Below are 24,435 nucleotides of genomic sequence, written 5' to 3' on the forward strand. Positions count from 1 at the left end.
CGTCAACCATTCATTCTTTTGCACAGTTAAATAATTTTCGAGTTATGCATCTAGATTTCCTGAAGTTCGGAGTCGAATGAAACCAGGAACCCTCACTCCTGTAGCGTGCAAACTATTATAAAATTAGATTTTCACAAAAGCCTTACTCCGCCAATGCTCTCTCTCTCTCTCACAGAAGATTGCATATCCTGAGAGATCTAATACAAATCATTGCTTGAAGCATTCGGATGAACATATCCTAGCAGAATCACAAGAAACACCGAAATTAAAATAAAAAAATGACTTGTACTTATCTCCGCACGCAAGATTGTCCTTCGCGAAGCTCACCGACAACATCTGCTACGAGCGGCGTACGTGCGAAATAGAGACGAAGAAAAGCTGCATTGCAAGCACAAAACCCACCCACTAGCTCGTAGAAGTTTAGGAAACAAACTCAAACGTGGAAGTTAACAAATTGCGACATGCGAAAAGAACCCCATAGCCAGAATGCAATTGGAAACCTACGACATGCAAACGTGACACCCAAAAACAGTTGTTTCGCGTCATTATTCATTCCATTTGAAGGCACTGTTGGCAACTTCATCGATTTCACAGCAACGTAAGAGACCTCGAAGAACCCACAACCGCGAGCTGAAAAACGGATGACTCTAAAGGTGTAACTTTTTCATCCATATGGCTGGAGGAGGTTCCAGAAATCGGGGACTCGTTGGTTGCATTAAAACGTAGACTTCTGCATTCTGTTCCTCGAGACAAAGTTTCATGTGTCAGTACTACCCTTTGACGGATTTGTGGGTGTTGCTGCTTGTATCGAACTCTAGGAAACTAGCAAGTGTGAGATGTTTGGGGGTGAAGGGATAGGTTTTTGACCTGTGGAGTCGGAGTGCAGAGGTCTGGGTGAGCATCGTGCGGCGGAAGGAATTTGCTTTGTGGGGGTACTGGAACTTGCACTAGTCACACGGGGATTGGGAAGTAATCAAAGCAAGGGCTGAGAGCGTTGTGTGTTATCGGGCGTGATAGCATTAGTAGGTGGTGGAGAAGGAGGCGATCGATGGCGGAGGAGATAGAAAAGCATGATGGGTGGGGAATCTTCGACCGCCTCAAGAATTTGCCTCTTGTCACCAGCATTGGAGGTACTGTTAGGTTTCTCTGCTTTTTTTTTTTTTTTTTTTTTTTTTTTTTGAAGTCTACAAATCTTAATTACTTCTTGAATCCTGTCATTCTAGCACTGTAAACCCTCGCTGGACAGATTTCTGACAATCTTACAGGATGTAAACTGGGGTCAATTGAAAATGTGCACTGGGAGAGTGATCCTTTAATGTGATTAGTGAAGGTTTTCTCCTCTTGTCCACCGTCTTATCACTCTTTGGGAGTTCACGCAGTCAGATACTGTAACCTCATCGCTGATTCCCAGCTAACTCCACCAACCCAGTTCATTCAACTGGGTTGGTGGAGTTCACGTCTTTGGCAGCTAATTGCTAAAACCATTATCAGCATTGACCCGAAGTCTAGAAGTAGGTAATCTGCATCCGAAAAATGTTGACACAGTGGTATTCTAGACTTGAAGTCTGCACTTGGTTTAGGGTTTACTGTGAGGCTCTTATGGTTTTAGAACCTCTTCGAATGAAACAATTGAGTGTGTACTTGAATTTTTTTCTTTCGCGAAATATGTCCGTATCTACGAGGCAAACTTTCAAGGTAAACCTCGTCGTATAATATTCTCTGTCCTCCACAACATGTCTGGCAGGGTTGGGGTTGCGTTTCACAAGAGTTTGAAAGATGCTGGATGGTTCCAATAAAACGAATCAGACAGCTTAATGTCTGTAACAGTCAAGGCCATGATGCGAGTATGAAACTTGTAGGCGGAGCTTTTGTTGTGTTATTTTTTTATTTACTGTCATATTCTGTATTTTACAGAGGATCTTGTAAGGACGCCTGTGAAGACTTCATTGCAGACCGAAGCCAACGAGGAAGGACCGGGTTTACAAGCGATACCTCAGCCACAAGTACCACCAGAACAGAAAGGGGACCCATTAATGAATAATATAATTTGTACCCTGAATGAATCTGGTAACGAAAGGTATGTTTGATCTTTCAGTTTCATAAAAGTGAGGGGTAGCATCTTGTAAGCGAATCTTAGTTTTTTATACACAAGAATGGTCTTTTTCGTTCCATCTGTTCTAATTCTTGATAGACAAGTTGTGTGAAGAATTTTCTAGTTCACTTAAACGCTAGAGTGCACTGGGTTAGCCAGAGTCTTGTGCGGGCTGTTTCAGAGAGTCATCGGACTCGTATATACGTCTTGTTACATATTTTAGAGCAACCCTTGACCAGCAATATATCTGTATCCGCAGATGATGACTGTCCTGAGGTATGATGATGTATTCCAGAGAGGAACCTGAAACTGCGAAAGGCGATAGGAGTTTGAGCAACCGTGAGCTTCTGAATCAGCTCCATGCTGTTGCTCTCGGCATACGGGACTTCGAAGTTCTCGGCGCACAACCGCCCAAGCTGACTCAGCTTGTTGGAGAAGTGATGGAGAAGCGAGTCCGTGCCAAGTCCAGCAATTCTGAAAATAGTACCAAATCCAAAGCGAAGGAATCATCTGAAACCAATCTTTTGTCACCAAAGAAAGCAACATCGAAAGTCACATCGAAGGCTACATCAAGGGCAATATTGAAAGCAACATCGAAGGTTAGAAAAGGAATTATAGTCAATGAATCAAAGGCCAGCGACAAACTGGCATTCTCAGACAGGTATCTTCAAAAGGCATTTGGATTGACGACTCCCAATGCTCAATTGTTAGAGAAGCTCAATGCTAATATTCCCGTCAAGAAGTTTACCAGTGACACCACTGCGAAGAAGCCTTTCAAAGCTAAAACCCTGACGACTAAACAACCTGCGCCACGCTCTATGGGCGATCTAATTAAACCTGTAAAGAAGGAAGCACCGAAGAGGGAGTTGGAAATGGATCCAACAGAAAGGCTGCCTACAAAGAAGAAAATTAAAATTGCAGCAAGGAGTGCTGCAAAGCAGAGAATACATGTATTGCCTCACGAGAAGCTAGTGCTTTCAGAGGCTGCTGTTGCTGAAGTAGTGGCTGCTAAGGTACCCTTTCCAATCCTTTCTCTTTGTCTACGCTTTTATTTCTACCTCAGGCATGTGACAGTAGGCTAGCATAGATTGTGCCATTTTAAACATGCCTTACAAATAAAAATTTGATACTGCTCTATGTCGCGTGTAGTGATGCAGCCTCTAGTGTTTTGAACTTTACTTTGTATTATGGTGGCTTGCCTGTTCTCTCAAATACAGTCTTCCGGGGTATCTTTTTATGATTTTATTGGTTCGTTCCTGAATGCTACTTACAGGTGCAAAGAGATGCAGCAGGGATCGAGGTGAAGAATCTCTTGGAGGAAATTCGTGGCATGACAAACTACAGTATCGATAACATTCCTTTAGATGTTACTGAGCGCTGGATTGGGGTTCATACGCAAAAGCTCAGCTCCTCATTCAACTTTTGTAGCACCATCATTAGGCACACATTTTCCTCCATATCTCCCAAAGTGGATCCTGAGTGAATATTTTTCGTTGTATATTAGTTGATAGTGTAGATTCTTACGGCTTTCACGATGCACTAACCGTTCAGATATTGCATCCTAAAATAGAAAACCTGAGACTTGCATTCACCTGATTATTGTTAAAAGTGATGTCCAGGTTTTAATATGTGGGTGTTGAAAAATGAATTTGATCTCATAGTGCTACTTTATTGTGGAAGCAATTATTCCGACTGTCATTGAAATGTGAAAAAACATTTCAAGGAAATTTTTGTTCTAAAAAGGCCCATTCCGTCGGATCTATAATTTAGAGTAGAAACTAGTCAAAACTCATCTACGAATACAACGCTAGCCTGAAACCAGCAGACTAAAAGACTGGTTTGTGTAGAAAGATTCGTGTTGTATGATCTTAAGCCCAAAGGATCTTCTTGATCATTAGAGCCTTCCTTCAAAAAGGTGTCACCTTTGATAAGAATTTACAGTAACTATTGCATTTCACATTTACATTCCTGACCACAGTTTCTCTTTCTTGTTAGGGCTTGTAGTAGACAAGTGGGCGTAATTAACTATGTGATCGGAATTATTTTTATTCTTATAAGATGTTTTTGTAGTTGAACCAAGTGGATTGTAATTTATTTATTTTTTGTTTTGTTCTAATTTTTTTGGTTGTTTTAAATAATTATTTAACCAAAATCATAAGTTATTTATAAGATTTTTATCAATAGAATATTGGTATATTATAAAATAAATAAATATTGCCATTTTTTAGTCATTGTAATTATAATGACTCAAAAAATTGTTTCAATGTTGACATATTTTGGAAAGATTGGTGTATTGTAGATGAATTATAGTGAATAATGACACACGGTTTGTATAGCAAATAAAGTACTCTTTTATAGCTATTAAATGAGCCCAAGTTGAAAAGAATCCATTAGGTAATTGTGGAGCTATGACCAATCCAATTTAGAACAATATTGAAACATTTTTTTGAGTGTGGTATCCAACTACATATTAGTACCTTGTAGGACCTCTTTTGGCCTTAATAACTACTTCCAATCTCCTAGGCATACTTTCTATTAACTTTCGACATAAAACTACTACAACATTATTCTATTCCACAACTATTTTTTTCCATGATTTCCAAACTCCTTTTGGTTTTATCTTCTAGGTATTGAATTGGCGTTTGAGGTGCTCCCAAAGATGTTTCATGGTATTAAGATCAAGAGACTAAGTAGGCCAATCCATTACTTTAATCCCGTAATGATCAATCCACTTCCATGTTAGTTTTGAGTTATGCTTGGGGTCGTTATCTTCCTGAAAAATCACTTCCTCTTAAGAAATGCCAAATTCTTTAATATCAGGGAGTAGGTTTTTTTCAAGAATTTCTATAAATTGCTTAATATCCATCCTCTCCTCAACCTCTGCTATCCTCCCAATCCCATTTCATCCCATATAACCTCATACCATTATATTTCCACCTTCATACTTAACTGTTTTTTGGATCTTCTTATCAAGCAAGGACTAATCCTTTTGTTTCTACATCCACTTTTTGCCATGTGATCCAAATCTGTTGATTTTTGTCTCATTTGACCAAATAACCTTCTTGTAATCTTCCATAGTCTATTCTTTGTACTTAAGAGTAAAATCCAAGCATTGTTATCAATAGCGAGTAGATAATAGTGGCTTTTTCTTTTTTATCATGGTTTTCATATTTCATTTTTTGAAAAAAAGTTAAAATGGTTTGAGTTGACACATGATTACTAATAATATTGTTAAGATTTTTAATAATCTCAACAATATTTTTGGCCGTTCCAATATTGATTTGGGAAATGATTGTCCTTTCATTTATTACAATGAGCTTTTTTGATCTGCCTAATTTAAGGTTCTCTCTATTAAAAGTAATTTTTTTTGTTAGCTTAAAGATAGTAGCTTTATTGTAGCCAAATTCAAAAGTAATTTGGCTATAAGATTTTTGAGAATGAAGAAGAGTAGAGGTGATGTTGTGTTGGAAAGAGTAGAGAATGGATCTAATAACTATTCAAGGAATTGTCAAGGACACAAGAATTCGACAAAGAAATATGTCAAGATTAAAGACAAAGAATGAGATTGATAGCAAAAGTGATTCCAAAGACTCCTATTTATACTATAATAAAGGTTATAGAAGTCTATAGTACTTTCTATGGAATTTTTTAGAAGTCTAAAGAAGCTTTTAAAAGCCTATAGAACTTCCTAAAAGATTGTAGAAGATTCCAAAATTATCTAGAAGATTTTAGAAATTTATAGCAGATTCTAGAAGGTCCTAGAATGTGAAAATTTGGAATATGTCTATGTTAAGAATTGTGATTAAGAATGGTGCTTTTATAGCTGCTAGTAAGCATTAATGATGTCATTAGATTAGTAATAATATTATCATAGTAAATTTGATGATGATAAAATGTTGTAATGTTGAGTAATTGATAGAATCCAAAAATTAGACACCACACTCAGAAAATTGTTTCAATACTACTCCAAGTTGGATTGATCATAGCTCTACAATTACTTAATGGATTCTTTTCAACCTAGGTTCATTTGGTAGCTATAAAAGAATACTTTATTTTCTATATGAATTATGTATTATTATTCATTACAATTCATCTATAATACACCATTCATTCTAAAATATGTCAATATTGAAATAGTTTTTTGAGTCACTACACATTCATTATTGATTAAAAGTCATCTTATTTTGCAAAGAGTATACTTATATCTATTTATTCATATTTTTTTGTCTTAGCATATAGAAGTTTTCTTTTTTATTAAATTTTATTTGGATGTTTGTTTAAAAATTTTGAAACTTCTTATAAACTTTTAGACAATTTGAAAAGATTCTAAAATCTTATGTAAGATTTGAGAAGTTTTTATTGATATGTTTAAAACAACAAAATTATTTTTAAAGTTTCTAAAATATTCTTGAATATGTTAAATTTAAAAATTATAAAATATCTATGAAAAATATTATCTTCTATAAAATATATATATATATATATATATATATATATATAATATTTCAATGTTTTATATAATATTTTTTCTTATTTTTTGATATTATGGGATTTTTTGGAAATTGAGAAAAATTATCCTATAGAAAAAAAAAATTAAATTAAATTAAATTAAATACATAAAAATTATATTACAAGAAAATAAAACAATAAATGACATATTGACAAGATTTCAATCATACAAAGATTGCTAATAAATTTATATATTTGAAAAAGATATATACTATAAGAATTTAAACTTTTAATAAATTCATCATACACCATGCATAATAATTTGTTACAAAGCATAAGAAAGAAGTATGGTATTATTAAATTATTATCAAGTTAATGCAAGAGATGAAATTAATATCTAAATAATATAAATGAAGATATCAATACCATCTAAAGTAGAAGAGTCAAAAAACTAAACTATAAAGGATGTATTATATTATGATTTCTTAAATAATGTGGTGGTATAAAAAAAAATAAAAGATTATTTTTAAAAAGTCAAAAATAAGAAATACAATTTTTTTAAAAGATATACATAAGAAATCTAAAAGTAAAGAGATTCTTAAAAGAATTCATTTTAAAAGATACATATTTATTAAAGAGACTATTGTAGATAATTTACAAATAAAAATAATTTGAAGAAAGAACAATATATATAATATTTGATATAAGAAAAGTATATCTTTAATAATAATTTTTTATGCATAGTATGAAAGAGTATAGAAAAGATAATTATATAAATAGTTAGAACCATGGAAGTTTTTAGAATTGAGGTTAGGTTAGTGGACCAAGTACGATCCACCATGGAACATTCTAGAAGAATTTAGGGCAGTTATCTAGGTGTGATTCATGACCTAAGAATATTTTAGAAAGTCGAGGGTGATAGAATAAGATGTAAATAGGATTGGCTAGGGCCTATTGGAGCATCTAGTCAAGTATGGCTTCAGACCATTTTTCTTAGTAAAGTTTGGTTTTTCATCCTTTTATTTAGTTCTGTTATGTTTTGTTTCTGTTTGTTCAATTGTCTTTTATATCCTATTCTAAGTAGTTTCATTCAGTTTTGTTTTGGTTTATTTTGTCCTGTTTTATGATGAAATTTTATATTATTTTAGAATACAAGGAACTTGGATTTTTGAGATATTATGGTCCTATTTCATTAGTATTAGAGCGAGTATTACACTGTTTACTTTTGGTAGCGTATCAATAGTCATCATATAGCCCAAGGCCAGTTATTGTGGTCACATTGGATACTATATTGAGGCTACTACAAGCTACTCTTAAAAAATCAATCAAGAAGTAAAAAGATATTACAATAGTGGAGTCTAGCGGAGAAATTACAATATCGCAGATAAGGTAGAGCAATCCCAGATGGAGGCTCAAATACAACACTTCTTAGTTTAGATAGCTACTTTGCAAGAGTAAATAGAAGCCTCGAGGACAAGAGAGTCAACATTTGTTAGGTTGAAATTGAGTAAGCCTAGTATATACTTTGAAACTTTAAGACAAGAAGATGTATATCAATGGCTCTTTAATATGTGACAATACCTCCAACTATCCAAGGCAAATATCACTGAAGGAATTATGTATGCAACCGGCTATTTGAGAGATGTGATAGTTATTTGGTGGCGACATCAAGTTCAAAGCTATGAAACTCAAGGTGGATTTTATAACTAAGAGGAATTTAAGACCAAGTTTAGGAATCAATTTTGGCCTATCAATGTAGAAAAGATAGCATGCAATCAATTGGCAAATCTTATACATTCTAGGATGATGTAAGGTTATGTCTTTCAATTCAAGTTCCTATGTCTCCAAATTGGCAATATTTTGGAGGCAAAAATTATGGATTGATTTCTATAAGGTTTGAAACTTGGAATCCACCAAGAGATCAAGCTAAGGGATCTACAAATATTCGAAGAGGTGATTCAGATTGTAGAGAGGATTAATACTATAGATTTCAAAAATTATGGAGTATAACCTATAGTACAAAGTTTTATGCCGCTATGTAATATTATAATACAACAACCAACGCCAATGGAGATTGATGCCTTACAAGGATCATTGATAATACAAAGATGACAAATATTAGTACATAAAGGAATGTATTTCTATTGTTGAAAGTCAGGCCATCAGATTAAAATTTGTCCTAAATATCAAAGTGCAAGTACCACAAAGACAAGGTGGATTCACAGTCTCAAAATTCACTAAGCCAATAATGAGTCAGAATAGAAAAACGAAGCTCCCTAGTAAAGATGTTGGGAGCCAATAATAGATGTAGCTACTATTTCTCAGAGATATATGACATAGCGTCAGACATCTATAAAAAGAGTCAATTGTTGTATCTAACTAGACTACTGAGAAGACAACCATGTCGAGTGCTTATAGATTGTAGTTCTACAAAAAATTATATCTCAACTGAAATGACCGATTGACTTGAAAGTAAAACCAAGAAAATCAAAGGAGGAAGTATATACCTTACAGATGACCAAGAAAACATATTGAGTGAGACGTGTGAAGTGAAAATCTTGATATTAACAGACACCTACATCTTAAGAGAGAGATTTAAGGTGACAAAAGCTAAGGTATGATATTATGTCAAGGACATGAACTAAAAGATGATGCATAAACTAATGAAATTTTTTTGAAAGAAAGAATAATAAAATAGAAATAAAAAAATAAATATATTAAAAAGAAACTAGAATCGCTTATTGCCAAAAGACAAGGAAACTTGAAACTCTTGAAACTAGACTCGAAGTAAGAAAAGAGTTGACAAGAAAGAAGAGGGCTTCATTCTTGTCTCTACATATACTATCTAATTAGGGACTACGTGGCAATGTTTTATAGGACCTCCAATATATGTTGATTTTGTAGGACACATGCCTTGACTTACAAGGAAAAATTTTGTACATGTGGGCTACATAGTTAGCTTGGTCTTCAAGCTAATAACATGTGTGGCACATGACTAACTTGTTGACCACTTTTTTAATCCAAAAAGTCAATTATAGATACCTATAAAGTCAAAGTAGTATCTATGAAGCTTTTAGAAAGCTTTTATAGAAGATATTATAGAATTAACTTACTTTTACCTACTTTTATTTACTTCTATCTATTTATACAAGTAATTACTAGCTTACATATATATGTCTGTGACATTACTGTTCCTTCTAAGGATGAGTTCTATGAAAAGCGGTCATCATATATTAAAGAAATCTATGATGCGACAAATTATATTTGCTACATACTCAAATCTTTGTTCTCTTTGAAGAAGGTTGATAGGATCTCTCCACCATCAATAGTGTCTCATACTAGGGCAAAAAGACTACCTTATTATTTAATTGTTATTGAGGCCTTCATAACTTACTTCAAATAAAATATTTGAAACACTGTCAGGAGTTGTTTAAAATTACCAAATATTGGAAGTCTCTTCCAAGGTCGTGATACCAAATGCATTGTATCTCGCCATCTATTCAAGAAAAAATATGTCATTCTTAAGGATCTTTATCTCGATTGTGTCATCTTCAAGGTTGTGATAATTGTAATGTCTTTTTCGATAGGTCAACAAATAAAGGCTCTTCAATCGAATCTATTGGTTGTTGATTCTCCATCTCCTTAGTGTCACAACTACAAAGAAGCTATAAATAAGGATTGAAAGTAGAATGTTATCTTGCTTAGATCTTATTTCTTTTATATTAAAAATTTTTATCTTATTTTTAATGGATATCATCAATGAAAAGCCTCCATTGCCTTTGTTGTATTTGTAAGATTTCTTACTGGCTCCCATGTACGTTTACTAATATCATATCCATATTAATGGACAAGATATTCTAATTTATTTTGGCGTCGCCTTGAATCTATGACTTCTTCTACTTCAAACTCTTCATTTTTATCTATTTCTATAGGAGAAGATAGAGCTTGTCTTCTTTTTGGTATATCCATTGTCTTGTATGGTTTAAGAAGAGATACGTTGAATATTGGATAGATTTTTATTGACTCCGGTAGGTATAAATGATATGCAATTGGATTGATTTGTGTAAAAATAGGAAATAGTCCAAGCCTATAATAGTCCAACTTGTCACAAAGATGAATGGTCTTGATATTGCAACAAAGTAACCATGCCTTGTCACCTACATGGAATGGTGGTTGTTCCTTTTCATAGACATTTGCATTGATTTTTTGTTGTTCTTGAGCTTCTTTTAATTGTACCTTCTTTGCTGCATGTAGCTTTGACAAATAATCTACCAAATCTTCTATTATAAGATTATCAACTTTTGAAAAGTCAAAAGTATCAAGTCATGGATGATAACCATAATTGACAAAGAAAGGTGTTTGTTTTGTAGAAGAATGTATCATGTTATTATAAGAAAACTCTGTCAATGGCAAAAGAATTATCCAATCATCTTGTTAGTAGTTGATAGTACATCTTAAATATTGTTCCAAAACTTGATTAGCATGCTCCATTTGTCCATTAGTTTGAAGATGGAATGCCAAAGATAGTTTTATATCTACTTTTAGAATCTTGAAAAGAGTCCGCCAAAATCTTGATACAAATTGAATTCTCCTATTAGATATAATATCTTTGGATAATCCATGATAGTGATAGATGTTGTTAAGAAAGAGTTTAATTATTTTTTTTACTTGTGATAGATTTTGTACATAGTACAAAATGTACTATCTTAGTAAATCAATCTACTATCACGAATCTAGAATCATAAGAACCTAAGATTAGATGATCTGTAATAAAATCCATAGAAACAAAAGACCATTGTTGTTTTAGAATAGATAATGGTTGAAGAAGTCCATAAGGTCGATAATGAGGAGTTTTTGATCTTGAACGAATGTCACATAACTAATCAAAGTCTTTCACACTCTTCTACATTTGTGGCCACCAAAAATCTCTAGATATAAGTTTCAAAGTCTTGTTGTATCCAAAATGTCATACTATTGGAAAGTCGTGATGTGCTTGAAGAACACGTATTCATGCTTCTCCTTTTGGAACATATAATCAACCTTCAAAATAGAGTAGGTTATTTTTGAACTCAAACTTAGAAGTATCTTGGGACTTAAAAGAAAGATTCTTAGTATTATGAATAAGATGATCAAAAAACATACTTGATTGGATTTATTTTACAAGGATCAAATCAATTTTCAATGTTGATTTCATTACTCAAAGATGAAAATACTCTGGCTTCAAGAAAATTGTTCTTTGTTAATAAAAAGATGCATTTCCTTCTTTTGGTACAAGATAAGAATATCTAGAAAGGGCAACTTGAAAAAAATCTTTGATGAAGATTCGATAATAGTTGGCAAAGCCCAAAAAACATTGGACATCTCTTACTATTTTTAAAATCTTCTAATCTATAATTATTTGAATTTTCTTAAGATCCATCATAAGTCCATCATTTGAAATGATGTATCCTAAGAAGTCGACTTGAGTAGTGTGAAATACATACTTTTCTATATTGGCATAGAGTCATGCATCTCTTAATTTTTATAAGATATGACAAATATGAAGTTCATCTTCATTTGTGTTTTTAGAATAGATCAAGATATCATCTAAATAACAGATAAAAAAATCATCTAAAAACTCTCAAAAGATATCATTTATTAGATGTTGAAAAGCTGTCGATGCATTTGTAAGTCCAAAAGGCATGACATTGTATTCAAAATGTCCATACTTAGTTTGAAATGGAGTCTTCTATTCATCTCTTTCTTTAATACATATTAGATTGTATGCTCCCCATTGTCGGGATAGAAAGAGTTTGTCTCAAGAAAGCGCTGGGCTTCTGGCTGCCACTAAATACTCAATCAAATTTAAGATATAAAAAACCAAGTTTATATATATGTATAATATTTTTTTTTTTGGAAAATTACATCAAAACATTAGTCCAAATATCAAGAAAACACCCAAAATCTATGATAAAGTATCTTAAAACCTTATATATCCTTATGAAAAATATTTCCCAAACTTCAACAGCTCATATCTCACGATTGGACCGTCCAAACAACCTTAAATTTTACATGAAGTACTGATATGCTTTCAAAAACTACCACAAAAAAATTCAACTACAAATTCATTACGGATCTTGAGATATTGTGTCAAGGACAAAGACTCGATGAAGGAAAATATACACAAAAAGGCTATCTCGATATAATAAGTCAAAATATAAACAAGTAGGTATATTAAAAGGAAACTGGAATGGCTATTGCCACAAGACAAGAAACTAAAGACTCTTGAACCTGGACTAGAAGCAAGAAAGGAGTTGACAAGAGTGAAGAAGCCTTCACTCTTGTCTCTATATATACTATCTAACTAGGGGCTACGTGGCGACGTTCTATAGGACCTCCAATATGTGTTGACTTTGTAGGACACATGCCTTGACTTACAAGGCAAGTTTTTCTACGTGTGGGCCACATAGTTAGCTTGATCTTCAAGCTAACAACATGTGTGGCACATGGCCAACTTGTTGACCACGTTTCTAATCCAAAAAGTTAATTAAAGACACCTATGAAGTCAAAGCAGCGTCTAGGAAGTTTCTAGGAAGCTTCTATATTAAATATTATAGAATTAACTTACTTTTATCTACTTTTACTTACTTCTACCTATTTCTATATGTAATTATTAGCTTACATGATTATGGCCGTGACATTACCCACCCTTCTAGAGACAAGTTCCACGAGGAGCGGTCATCATATGTTGAGAAAATCTATGATGCGACGAATTGTATTCGCCACATACTCTGATCTCTGTTCTCTTCGAAGATGATTGATAGGGCCTCTCAACCATCGGTAGTCTCCTATACCAGGGCGGGAAGACCACCCAGTTATTTGATCATTGTTGAGGCCTTCGTAACTTCCTTCGAATAGAATATTTGGAACACCATTAGGAGTTGTTCCTACCTCTAGCAAAATCACCAAACATCGGGAGTCCCTTCCCAAATCGTGATACCAAACGCGTTGTATCTCACCATCTATTCGAGGAAGAACATGTCGTTCTTGAAGATGTTCATCTCAATTGCGTCGTCTTGAAGGTTGTGACAATCGTAATGTTTCATCCGGCAGGTCAGCAAACAAAGGTTCTTGAGTTGAATCCGTTGGTTGTTGGCTCTCCATCTAATTAGCGTCACAAATGTAAAGAAGTTACAAACAAGGATAGGAAATTGAATGTTATCTTGCCTCAATCTTGTCTCTTTTATAAGAGAGATTTTCATCTTGGTTTTGATAGTTGTCGTTGATGAAAAACTTTGACTTTAGCTGATGCATTTCCTAGATTCCTGGATGGCTCCCATGTGCGTTCACTAATATCATATCCGCGCCAATGAAAAAGATATTCCAGCTTATTTCGGCGCCGCCTTGAGTCTAATATCTCTTCCACCTCAAATTCTTCATTATTATCTATTTCTATAGGAGGCGGTGTCGTGTTGTGACACGAGTATACAGTGAAAATAAAAAGAAAGGAGAATTTTATTAATATTCAGTTACCTCGAATATTGGGAACATCGACCAACTCCAGTACAAATACTGAGTGGTCAGGTTCAGTGACTCCGTTATAGTCAGCCGGGGCATACTGAAATGCCCCATTCGATTCCAATAACGGGAGTCAGCAGGAAGAGAAGGACCAATTCACACGACGGATTCGAGGAGCCAATTGGATCCAATTTCGATAATCCAATCCGGGTCCTCTTAACCAATATGAGACCTGTATTGGTGGGGCAACCCAATGCAGTCTAGTTACGGAAAATCCAGGTCTTACTACGGGTCTTAGCCAATCTGACGCGAGGACCAATTTGACCCAATTACGGGAACATCCAGGTTACTACGGGCATCTTTACCAATATAGGAGTTGAATTGGTCGGGCGACTCAATGTGGTCCCGATTACGAGGTTCGATTCTGTTTCAGGTTGTTCTGTTCTCTATGCCGTCTTAGGGAACGTTGTTTTCGGTAAATGGATTTCTTAAAGGTAAAAACGGAGGAGAAAGCTTGGCGGCGAGAGCCAATTTCGAATCCAAGTTGAGGTGAGAGCCAATTTTGGATCCAAGCTTGAGGTGGGAGCCAATTCCGGATCTAAGACGGAAGATTGAAGAAATTCAGAGGATAAGGTTAGGGGGGATATAGTTTTGGAGTGGTGTGGGTTTTTTTTTTTTGAGGGGAAATCGGGGGGGGAAGGATTTTTCAAGCTTCTACAAGGTTACCAGTTCGGTTTTTTTTATTGGAGGTTTTTGAAGATCAAGGGAATTAGAGAGAGGAGCTTCATGCTTCGGATCGGGGAAGGAAAGACATAGGATTTGGATTTTTCTTCTTCGTAGAGTTTTGGGGAAGACTGAGGCAATCGCTGCTGAAGTCAGTGTTGTAATGGTGAATCGGGATTTTTAAATGAAGTGGGTTTGAATACTCTTGACTGTTTTGTGAAATCGAGTTACGTCTGTGATTGAAGGATTAAAAGGGTATCTATAGGATTGAGTATGCGGAGTGAATGAAATTTATTGGGTTAATCTAACAAGACAGTCAGTGGATACAAGATCGTAAGTACAAAGCAGTATTGAAGGTTAACAGTTTGGGTTGTACGGGGTTCTCTGTAACGTCTAGAGACCTACCGGCTGGGCAAAAAGGACTTCGACAAGCAGTCGAAGAGCACCCGTATAGATTTACTATACATTGTTGCAGTCGTTTATATTCCAGCAGTCAAAAACTGATAGACTGCGTGACTATCGGTGAATCTCCATACTACCTTCAACAGCCAGACGCCTGGCACGTTCTCGAGCAGGAAAGCACGTAATACGACATAAGTGGTGAACCCGACAAGAAAGCTTGAGGTAGAAGGTATTGGATTTCGGTTGATTTTATCTTTATTTTTATGGAAAACGAAAATAAAAATTTTGAAGGATTTTTGGGAGGAGTTTCTGGTGGGGAGTCTTCTAAAGGACAAGGTATACACATGGATCCGTCTATTGCTAGTTTGTTTCAAGCCTTCTCATTGTCAATGCAGCAACAGCAAAGCAATGATCGAAAGGAAGCTTTGGCAACCAAAGCATTGCAAGCAGTGGTCAATAAAATTGATCAATTTGATGGGAGGAATATTTCAAGGTATTTAAGATGTTATGTTCGTGAAATGGAATTAAATCGGGTTTCTGAGAAGAAAATGGTTGCACTATTTGGACTTGCCACGATACTGGAGATAAGGGACCACATTACATCGATTACGGATCGTTGTAGGAATTCATGGGAGGATTTTTCACATGCATTGAAAGACAAATATTTCTTGGAAGATGCTGATCGCGTTACTAAGAAGCTGTTTCTGGGATGGATTGAACGGCCCAATAAGAATTTGCAAGCAACAGAGCTACTAAGGGAATTTGAGAGGCAGTACTCTCAATTATCGAAGGTAGAAAAATTGACATTGGAGCCGAAAAAAGTTGATCTATTTCTTCAAGCTGCTGATGGAGAATTGCAAGAGAAATTAGAACCCCTTCTTGAAGACAAAGAAGAAGATGAAGGATTGACAAGGAAGTGGAAGAACGTTGAAGATGCGGTGGGGTTGCTTACAAAAAAAGAAAGGAGGAAGGATAGGAGTAATATTCCGAAAACAGTACAAGCACCCAAAGCTCCAGTACGTACAACACCACCGACAATGCCTACAGTTCAACCTTCGACATCCTTGTCAAAGAAAGCAGATATGGGTATGGAAGAAATTATACGAGGAATGCGAGATCTTCAAATCAAATTGGCAAGACTTGAAGAGAATACTTCTATAAACAATTCGAAGAATGTTTCAAAACAAGGATATGTACAAAGATGCATTTGGTGTGATGATGCTTCACACACTAGAAAAGATTACAATGAATTTAATAATATGATACGGCAGGGAATTATTTGCTAGAAAGATGGGAAGATAGCATTGAAAGATAGGGAGGATCTTCTTCAAACCAATTTTGGCAAGGGAGGAATGAGAGCATTGGTTCAAGATTACTTAAAAGAGCATGAAACAGTAGTACGAGAAAGTGCAAGTTATGGTGCTAGAGTAGATGATGCAATTGGAGGGAGTACGGAAACTAGTGAGTTTTGGGCTTCTGCCGTTTCTACAATGCAAGAAGGGAAATTACCTCGAGAAGCGTTATTGAGAACTGCAGCTACAATACGAGGAAGAACAGGTTGGGAGGATCCTGTTGAGTCTCTTTCAGTTCATGCATATATTGCTAAGAGCCAACATAAAGCTTTGATGGAAGAAAAAAGACGAGGAAATTTTGATGATACTAGAGAAGGAAATTCTTTTAAGAGGCAAACTCGAGGAGACAAGGCTCGGGAGGCAGCTTCACAAGAATTGCCTGTAAAAGATACCTCAGCATCATTGGGAGAAAAAACAACGGAGACAAAAGATAAGGGCAAATCAATTGCTTATAAGCTACTTTTTGACATTGAAGCGGCAACAAATTTGAAAGGGGTGTTGGAAGAACGTATATTAAACGCTAAGATGGAATTCACATTGAAAGAATTCTTGGAAATTACAAAGAAGGAGTTTCATGATGTTATCATTGACAGCATTAAGCGAAAGAGGCAATTAATGAGCGAAACTGGAATGAGTCATGCTATTGATGCAAGAATATGTAGAGATGAAGAAGAGGTTGATATTGGTTACAAGCAACCAACAAATGAAAAGAATGGGTATAATCAGCGAGTACGTTTCGAAGATTCTAGTGACAAGGAAATGGAAACTTTGAGCCATTATACTCAAAAGCATTGGGCAAGGGCAACTACTGAGGTATTGGTGAAGGTAGGAGATATAGAAGAACCAATAGTTGCCTTGGTGGACCATGGTTCTGAAATAAATCTCATGTCTAAAGATCTTTATAAGAAGCAAAAATGGCCAATTGATATGGAACATGGATGGGCAATACGAGCAGCTAATAACACACGAGGCGAATTATATGGAGCTTGTCCAGATGTCAAAATTTGGATTGGGGATGTTGCTACGGAGCAACATTTCTTCGTTCAAGATACAACGTCTTATCCGTTGATTTTAGGACAACCTTATATCACGGCAACACGGATGGAAACAAAGGTACTGGACGATGGTTCTGCTTATGCAAGGATACGGAGCGAAGATGGGAGGAAAGCTGTACAATTTCTAACAGTACCTCCTAACCATGAACGGAATCGAGATAGGTTGAGGGAGAAACCATTGCCAAAGATTGTTGAAGGATTTAAGGATTTTGGGGAGGTACCACTGTAAAGCGAGATTATGGAGGTACAAAAGAGGAGGTACTCTTGCGAGATGAAGGTACCTTTGATGCGAGTTTTATTGGTATATTGGAGAATGGAAATATTATGTATAAGAAAGTTGATGATTTTAAAAGAAAAGAAAGAAAAAGATTATATGATATTGAAGGACAGTTACGTAAGATAGGTACATTGCAAGATGATGAGAGGATTTTGGGTGTTTATGAAAAAAATGGGCTGGAAGATTCATTGGAATTGATTACATCTATTGGGTTAGGGAATAATGATAAGATTGTTGAGATTCATTCGAGAGAGGTTTATACCATGCTTGAATCTTTTCAAGCACCAGAAGTCACAGTAGAGACGAGATATAAAACGGCAGATAAGAAGGTAAAGCCTGTTGCAGGACCATTACCAGAGGATTCTAAAGAACAAATGGGAGAAGCATCAAAAGAAGCAAGTTTAAGAGATCCAATGAGTATTGGACATCAGTTTACTGAAGAGACTTTTGAAGAATTGAAGATTGGTTCTGATGGTTCTTTATTGCCGGAGGAAATTACTTGCTTCAAAAAGATGTTGGCTAAACAAGGTAGATCGTTTGCCTTCGAATCTCATGAAATTGGGTATGTGGATCCAAATATTATAACACCTATGGTTATCTTCACTGTACCGCATGTACCTTGGAATCTAAGACCGATTCCAGTACCGAGGGCACATTTACCTAAATTGGTGGAACTATTGAAAGAAAAGATAAAGATGAAAATATTAGAACCTTCATTTGCGCCGTATTCTAGTCGATGGTTTATGGTACCTAAGAAGAATGGGTCACTGCGGTTTATTCAAGATATGCAGCCGGTGAATGCTGTAACTATCAGGAATGCAGGAATTGGACCTATTGTGGATGAATTTGCTGAGGCGTTTGTTGGAAGGGCGATCTATTCAATGGGTGATTTGTATTCAGGTTATGATCAATTTCAACTTGCCGAAAGAAGTAGAGATATGACAACGATGAAGACACTGCTTGGATTGGTTAGAATGTGCACTCTTCCTCAAGGCGCGACCAACTCAGTTGCGCATATGATGAATGGGATGAATAAGGTATTGAGAGATTTTATCCCGAAAAAGACTATGCCTTTTCTGGATGATGTTCCTATAAAGGGGTGCAGAGAAGGAGACAAGGATGAAACTTTAGATACGAGGGGGTGTCGCAGATATGTTGTTGATCATATACAAGATTGTGAAAAGATTTTAACTCGGCTTGGAGAAGTTCATCTTACATTATCGGGTATGAAGTCCGTATTTGGAGTGCGAGAGGTTGTAATTGTTGGACATTTATGCGGATCTTACGGAAGAAAACCAGATCCGACTAAAGTTGATGCAATTGGAAGGATGAAAGAGGATTGTGGTTCTTTAACAGAGGTTCGCAGGTTTTTGGGTGCATGTGTATTTTATCGAATCTGGATCCCTCATTTTGCTCACATAGCGGATCCATTATATGAACTCTTACGCAAGGGTTACCGATTTGAATGGAAAGAAAGGCATATTCAAGCAATGCAAAGATTGAAGAAATTATTGATGTCACCTCCAATATTGAGGAAGGTTGATTATAAGTGCAATAGACCAGTGATTCTTACTGTAGACGCTAGTCCAATTGTCGTTGGATGGGCAGTGGGTCAAGATGATTCGAATGGGAGTAGATTTGCAGTTCGATTTGGGGCTAAAGTTTTAAGTATTCGTCAGCGTGCATATTCGCAAGTCAAAAGAGAACTTTGGGGAGTCGTTTCGGCTATGAAAGCTGAAAAGGACTATTTGATTGGGGCAGTAGTAGTAATTGAAACAGATTGCTTGCCATTGCTTGGAATGATTATAAACTGTTCAATACCAGATATTGCAATGTTGAGATGGATTGCTTATATTAAGTCACTAAATCCAGAATTTAAGCATATCACTGGAAAGGACAATTTAGTAGCAAACATGCTATCTCGAGTAAGATACGAGAGGGAGGATGAAATAGTTGAAGACATTGATGATGTCGGATTGAAATTCTATTCAATATCAAATCTCAACAGAGAAGACAAGCTATTTCTTGAAGAATCTTATGAAGGAGAATTATTGGAAATTGGTCATTATTTGAATACCTTGTCTAAGCAGGGGAATTGGTCTACAGAAAAATTCAAACAAATAAGAAAAAAAGCATATGGATTTTTACTTCGAGATGGATTCTTATGGAAGAGACCGAAGAAAGGAATTGGGATGCCACAATGAGTGATAGGCAAAAGGGAAGAAAAACTAAAATTATTAAAGGAGTTTCATGATAGTTTATGGGCAGGGCATAGAGGAATCTGGGCTACTTTTGCTAAACTCAAGGAATGATATTGGTGGAAAAATATGTATCGAGATGTGCTCTCATTTGTAGAGTCATGTGAAATCTGTCAATCGTATTCTAATATCCGACATCGAGATGGTCTTCATCCTATGTACCCTCTGGCTATTCATTTTAAATGGGTTGTTGATTTGGTTATTATGCCGGTTGGGTTATGGCAGATGAGATATTTGGTTTTAGCTCGTGAAGATTTATCAAATCAAGTAGAAGGAAGAGCATTGAGGACAAAATCTACAGAGGGGATTTGTAGGTTTTTGCTTGAAGATGTCATTTGCCGTTACGGGTGCGTAGGAAAAATCACTGCAGATCGTGGAGAATTAAATGCACAAGAAGCTCGTAAGTTCTTTGAAAGATGTGGAGTTAAACTATCACTGACTATTGCTTATAATCTGGAAGGGAATGCAAAAAGTGAACGCGGTCACCCGCCGATTGTGAAAGCATTGGTTAAAGCTTGTAATGGGAAGGTTAAAGAGTGGCCACGGCTTTTGTCATTTGCATGATGGGCTGATCGAACAACATATAGTTCGGTGACAGGATATATACCAGTAGAACTTATGACAGGTCAAAAACCAATTATGCCGATTGAAGAAAAGGTACTTACTTGGAGTATGCTACCATGGGAAGATGGATTGACAAGAGAAGAACTTCTGGTTATTAGGATTCGACAATTGGAGCAAAGAACGGAAGATGTCCAGATAGCATTGGAAAGGTTAAAAAGAGCAAGGTTACAAAACAAGGCGCGATTCGATAAGCAACATCGATTGAGACCAAAAGCAATCGAGGAAGGTGACTGGGTACTTGTTTATGACAATAGTCTGGATAATCAACATAGTACTTTGCGAAAATTTTTAAAACGTTGGTTTGGACCATATGTTGTAACAACTGTTCATGATAATGCGACTTACTCATTACGGGAGTTAGATGGTACAAAATTGAAAATACCAATTGCAGGGAAGAGAGTAAAAATATTTAAACGAAGACACGCAGAGATGAATATGGAAGACCTTAATGAAGGTACAGAGATTCCGCAGCAAGAAGATGAAAGTGATATGGATAATGAAGGTGACGAAGACGAATTGGACAAAGACGTAGGGGATATATTCTGAATCAAACAGCAATTGGGTAAATTGGTGCATACCGGAGGATGCACAAGTTCAGAGGGGGTGAATGTCGTGTTGTGACACGAGTATACAGTGAAAATAAAAAGAAAGGGGAATTTTATTAATATTCAGTTACCTCGAATATTGGGAACATCGACCAACTCCAGTACAAATACTGAGTGGTCAGGTTCAGTGACTCCGTTACAGTCAGCCGGGGCATACTGAAATGCCCCGTTCGATTCCAATAACGGGAGTCAGCAGGAAGAGAAGGACCAATTCACACGATGGGTTCGAGGAGCCAATTGGATCCAATTTTGATAATCCAATCCGGGTCGTCTTACCCAATATGAGACCTGTATTGGTGGGGCAACCCAATGCAGTCTAGTTACGGGAAATCCAGGTCTTATTACGGGTCTTAGCCAATCTGACGCGAGGACCAATTTGACTCAATTACGGGAACATCCAGGTTACTACGGGCATCTTTACCAATATAAGACCTGAATTGGTCGGGCGACTCAATGTGGTCCCGATTACGGGGTTCGATTCTGTTTCAAGCTGTCCTGTTCTCTTTGCCGTCTCAGGGAACGTTATTTTCGGTAAATGGATTTCTGAAAGGTAAAAACGGAGGAGAAAGCTTGGCGGCGAGAGCCAATTTCGAATCCAAGTTGAGGTGAGAGCCAATTTTGGATCCAAACTTGAGGTGGGAGCCAATTCCGGATCTAAGACGAAAGATTGAAGAAATTCAGAGGATAAGGTTAGGGGGGATATAGTTTTGGAGTGGTGTGGGTTTTTTTTTTTTGAGGGAAAATCGGGGGGGGGAAGGATTTTTCAAGCTTCTGCAAGGTTACCAGTTCGGTTTTTTTTATTGGAGGTTTTTGAAGATCAAGGGAATTAGAGAGAGGAGCTTCATGCTTCGGGTCGGGGAAGGAAAGACATAGGATTTGGATTTTTCTTCTTCGTAGAGTTTTGGGGAAGACTGAGGCAATCGCTACTAAAGTCAGTGTTGTAATGGTGAATCGGGATTTTTAAATGAAGTGGGTTTGAATACTCTTGACTGTTTTGTGAAATCAAGTTACGTCTGTGATTGAAGGATTAAAAGGGTGTCTATAGGATTGAGTATGCGGAGTGAATGAAATTTATTGGGTTAATCTAACAAGACAGTCAGTGGATACAAGATCGTAAGTACAAAGCAGTATTGAAGGTTAACAGTTTGGGTTGTACGGGGTTCTCTGTAACGTCTAGAGACCTACCGGCTGGGGCAAAAAGGACTTCGACAAGCAGTCGAAGAGCACCCGTATAGATTTACGGTACATTGTTGCAGTCGTTTATATTCCAGCAGTCAAAAACTGATAGACTGCTTGACTATCGGCGAATCTCCATACTACCTTCTACAGCCAGACGCTCGGCGCGTTTTCGAGCAGGAAAGCACGTAATACGACAGTGGTGGCATTTGTCTTCTACCTTGTATATCCACTGTCTTATATGGTTCAAGAAGAGACACGTGGAATACAGGATGGATCTTCATTGACTCCGGTAGATGTAACCGATATGCAACTAGGTTGATCTGTTCAGAAACAGAAAAGGGGCCAAGCCTACGATAGTCCAACTTGTCACAAGGTCGAGTAGTCTTGATATTGCGACGAAGTAGCAATACCTTATCACCCACATTGAGTTGTGGTTGCTCCTTACGATATAGATCTGCGTTTATCTTTTGTCGTTCTTGAGCTTCCTTCAATTGCGTCTTCATTATTGCATGTAACTCTGACAACCGATTTGCCATATCTTCTGCTGCAGGATTATCAACTTTTGAAAAATCAAAAGTATCAAGTCGTGGATGATAGCCATAATTGGCAAAGAAAGGTGTTTGTTGCGTGGAAGAATGTACCGTATTATTATAAGCAAACTCTGCCAATGGCAGAAGGGTTGTCCAATCATCTTGTTGGTAGTTGATAGTACACCTTAAATATTGCTCCAAGACTTGGTTTACGCGCTCTGTTTGTCCATCAGTTTGAGGATGGAAAGCCGAAGATAGCTTTATGTCCACTTTTAAAATCTTGAAAAGGGTCCTCCAAAATCTTGACACAAATTGAGTTCCCCTATCCGATATGATATCTTTAGGTAGTCCATGATAGCGATAGATATTATCAATGAAAAGCTTAGTTGTTTCTTCACCTGTGATAGATTTTGTACATGGCACAAAATGTGCCATCTTGGTGAAACGATCTACTATCACAAATATAGAATCATAAGATCTTGAGCTTGGAAGATCTGTGATGAAATCCATAGAAACAGAAGACCATAGTTGTTCTGGTGTAGGTAATGGCTGAAGAAGTCCGTAAGGTCGATGACGAGGAATTTTTGATCTTGAACAAATATCACATGATTGTACAAAGTCTTTGACTGACTTCCACATTTGTGGCCACCAAAAATCTCTTGATATGAGTTCCAAAGTCTTATTATATCCAAAGTACCCTGCTGTTGGAAAGTCATGATATGCTTGAAGAACACGTAAACGTGCTTCTCCTTTTGGAACATATAGGCGTCCTTCAAAATATAATAGATTATTCTTGAACTCGAACTTAGAAGGATCATGAGACTTGGAAGAATTATTCTCAATATCATAAACAAGAGGGTCTGAGGACATACTGGACTGGATTTGCTTGAAAAAAGTTGAATCAACAGTCAATGTTGATTTCATTGCTCGGAGATGAAATTGCTCCGGTTTCAAGAGGACCGTTCTTTGTTGCTCAAAAGCTGCATCTCCTTCTTTTGGTGTAAAATAAGAACGTCTAGATAGGGCATCGGATAAACCTTGTTGTTTTCCTGGCCGATAAGTGATAATGAACTCGAATCTTGACAAAGACATACTCCAACGAGCTTGACGACGATTCAACACGCGTGTTGACATGAAATACTCGAGGTTCTTGTGATCTGTATACACAGTGACTGGACTAAAAGCGCCTTCTAGATAATGACGCCATTCTTGAAAGGAATCCACGATCGCAAGAAGTTCTTTATCGTGGATCTCATAATTGATCTCGGCTGCTCAGAATTTTCTTGAATGAAAAGCTATCGGATGAAGTTTGTCATCTGTTCCCATTTGTGATAAAACTGCACCCAAGGCAAAATCTGATGCATCTGTTTCCATAAAAAATGCCTTGGAGAA

At 36.4% G+C, this 24,435-nt stretch overlaps 1 protein-coding gene across 2 annotated transcripts; it reads left to right on the forward strand.

Moving 5' to 3' along the window:
* The first annotated feature begins 738 nt into the window (after positions 1-738).
* On the forward strand, positions 739-3,776 carry LOC112286120 (uncharacterized). 2 transcript variants are annotated; one of them, XM_024527736.3, is made up of 4 exons: positions 739-1,130; positions 1,915-2,077; positions 2,352-3,105; positions 3,366-3,776. In XM_024527736.3, the coding sequence occupies exons 3-4, from the start codon at positions 2,371-2,373 to the stop codon at positions 3,573-3,575; spliced, it is 945 nt and encodes a 314-aa protein (XP_024383504.1). In that variant the 5' UTR covers positions 739-1,130; positions 1,915-2,077; positions 2,352-2,370; the 3' UTR covers positions 3,576-3,776. The 2 variants fall into 2 exon arrangements, with proteins under 2 accessions (XP_024383504.1, XP_024383503.1); XM_024527735.3 differs by having other exon boundaries at positions 743-1,130; positions 2,388-3,105.
* Positions 3,777-24,435: the final 20,659 nt, after the last annotated feature.

This window comes from Physcomitrium patens, chromosome 8 (genome assembly GCF_059467195.1).
Source record: "Physcomitrium patens ecotype Gransden chromosome 8, ASM5946719v1, whole genome shotgun sequence".
Classification (NCBI taxonomy): domain Eukaryota; kingdom Viridiplantae; phylum Streptophyta; class Bryopsida; order Funariales; family Funariaceae; genus Physcomitrium; species Physcomitrium patens.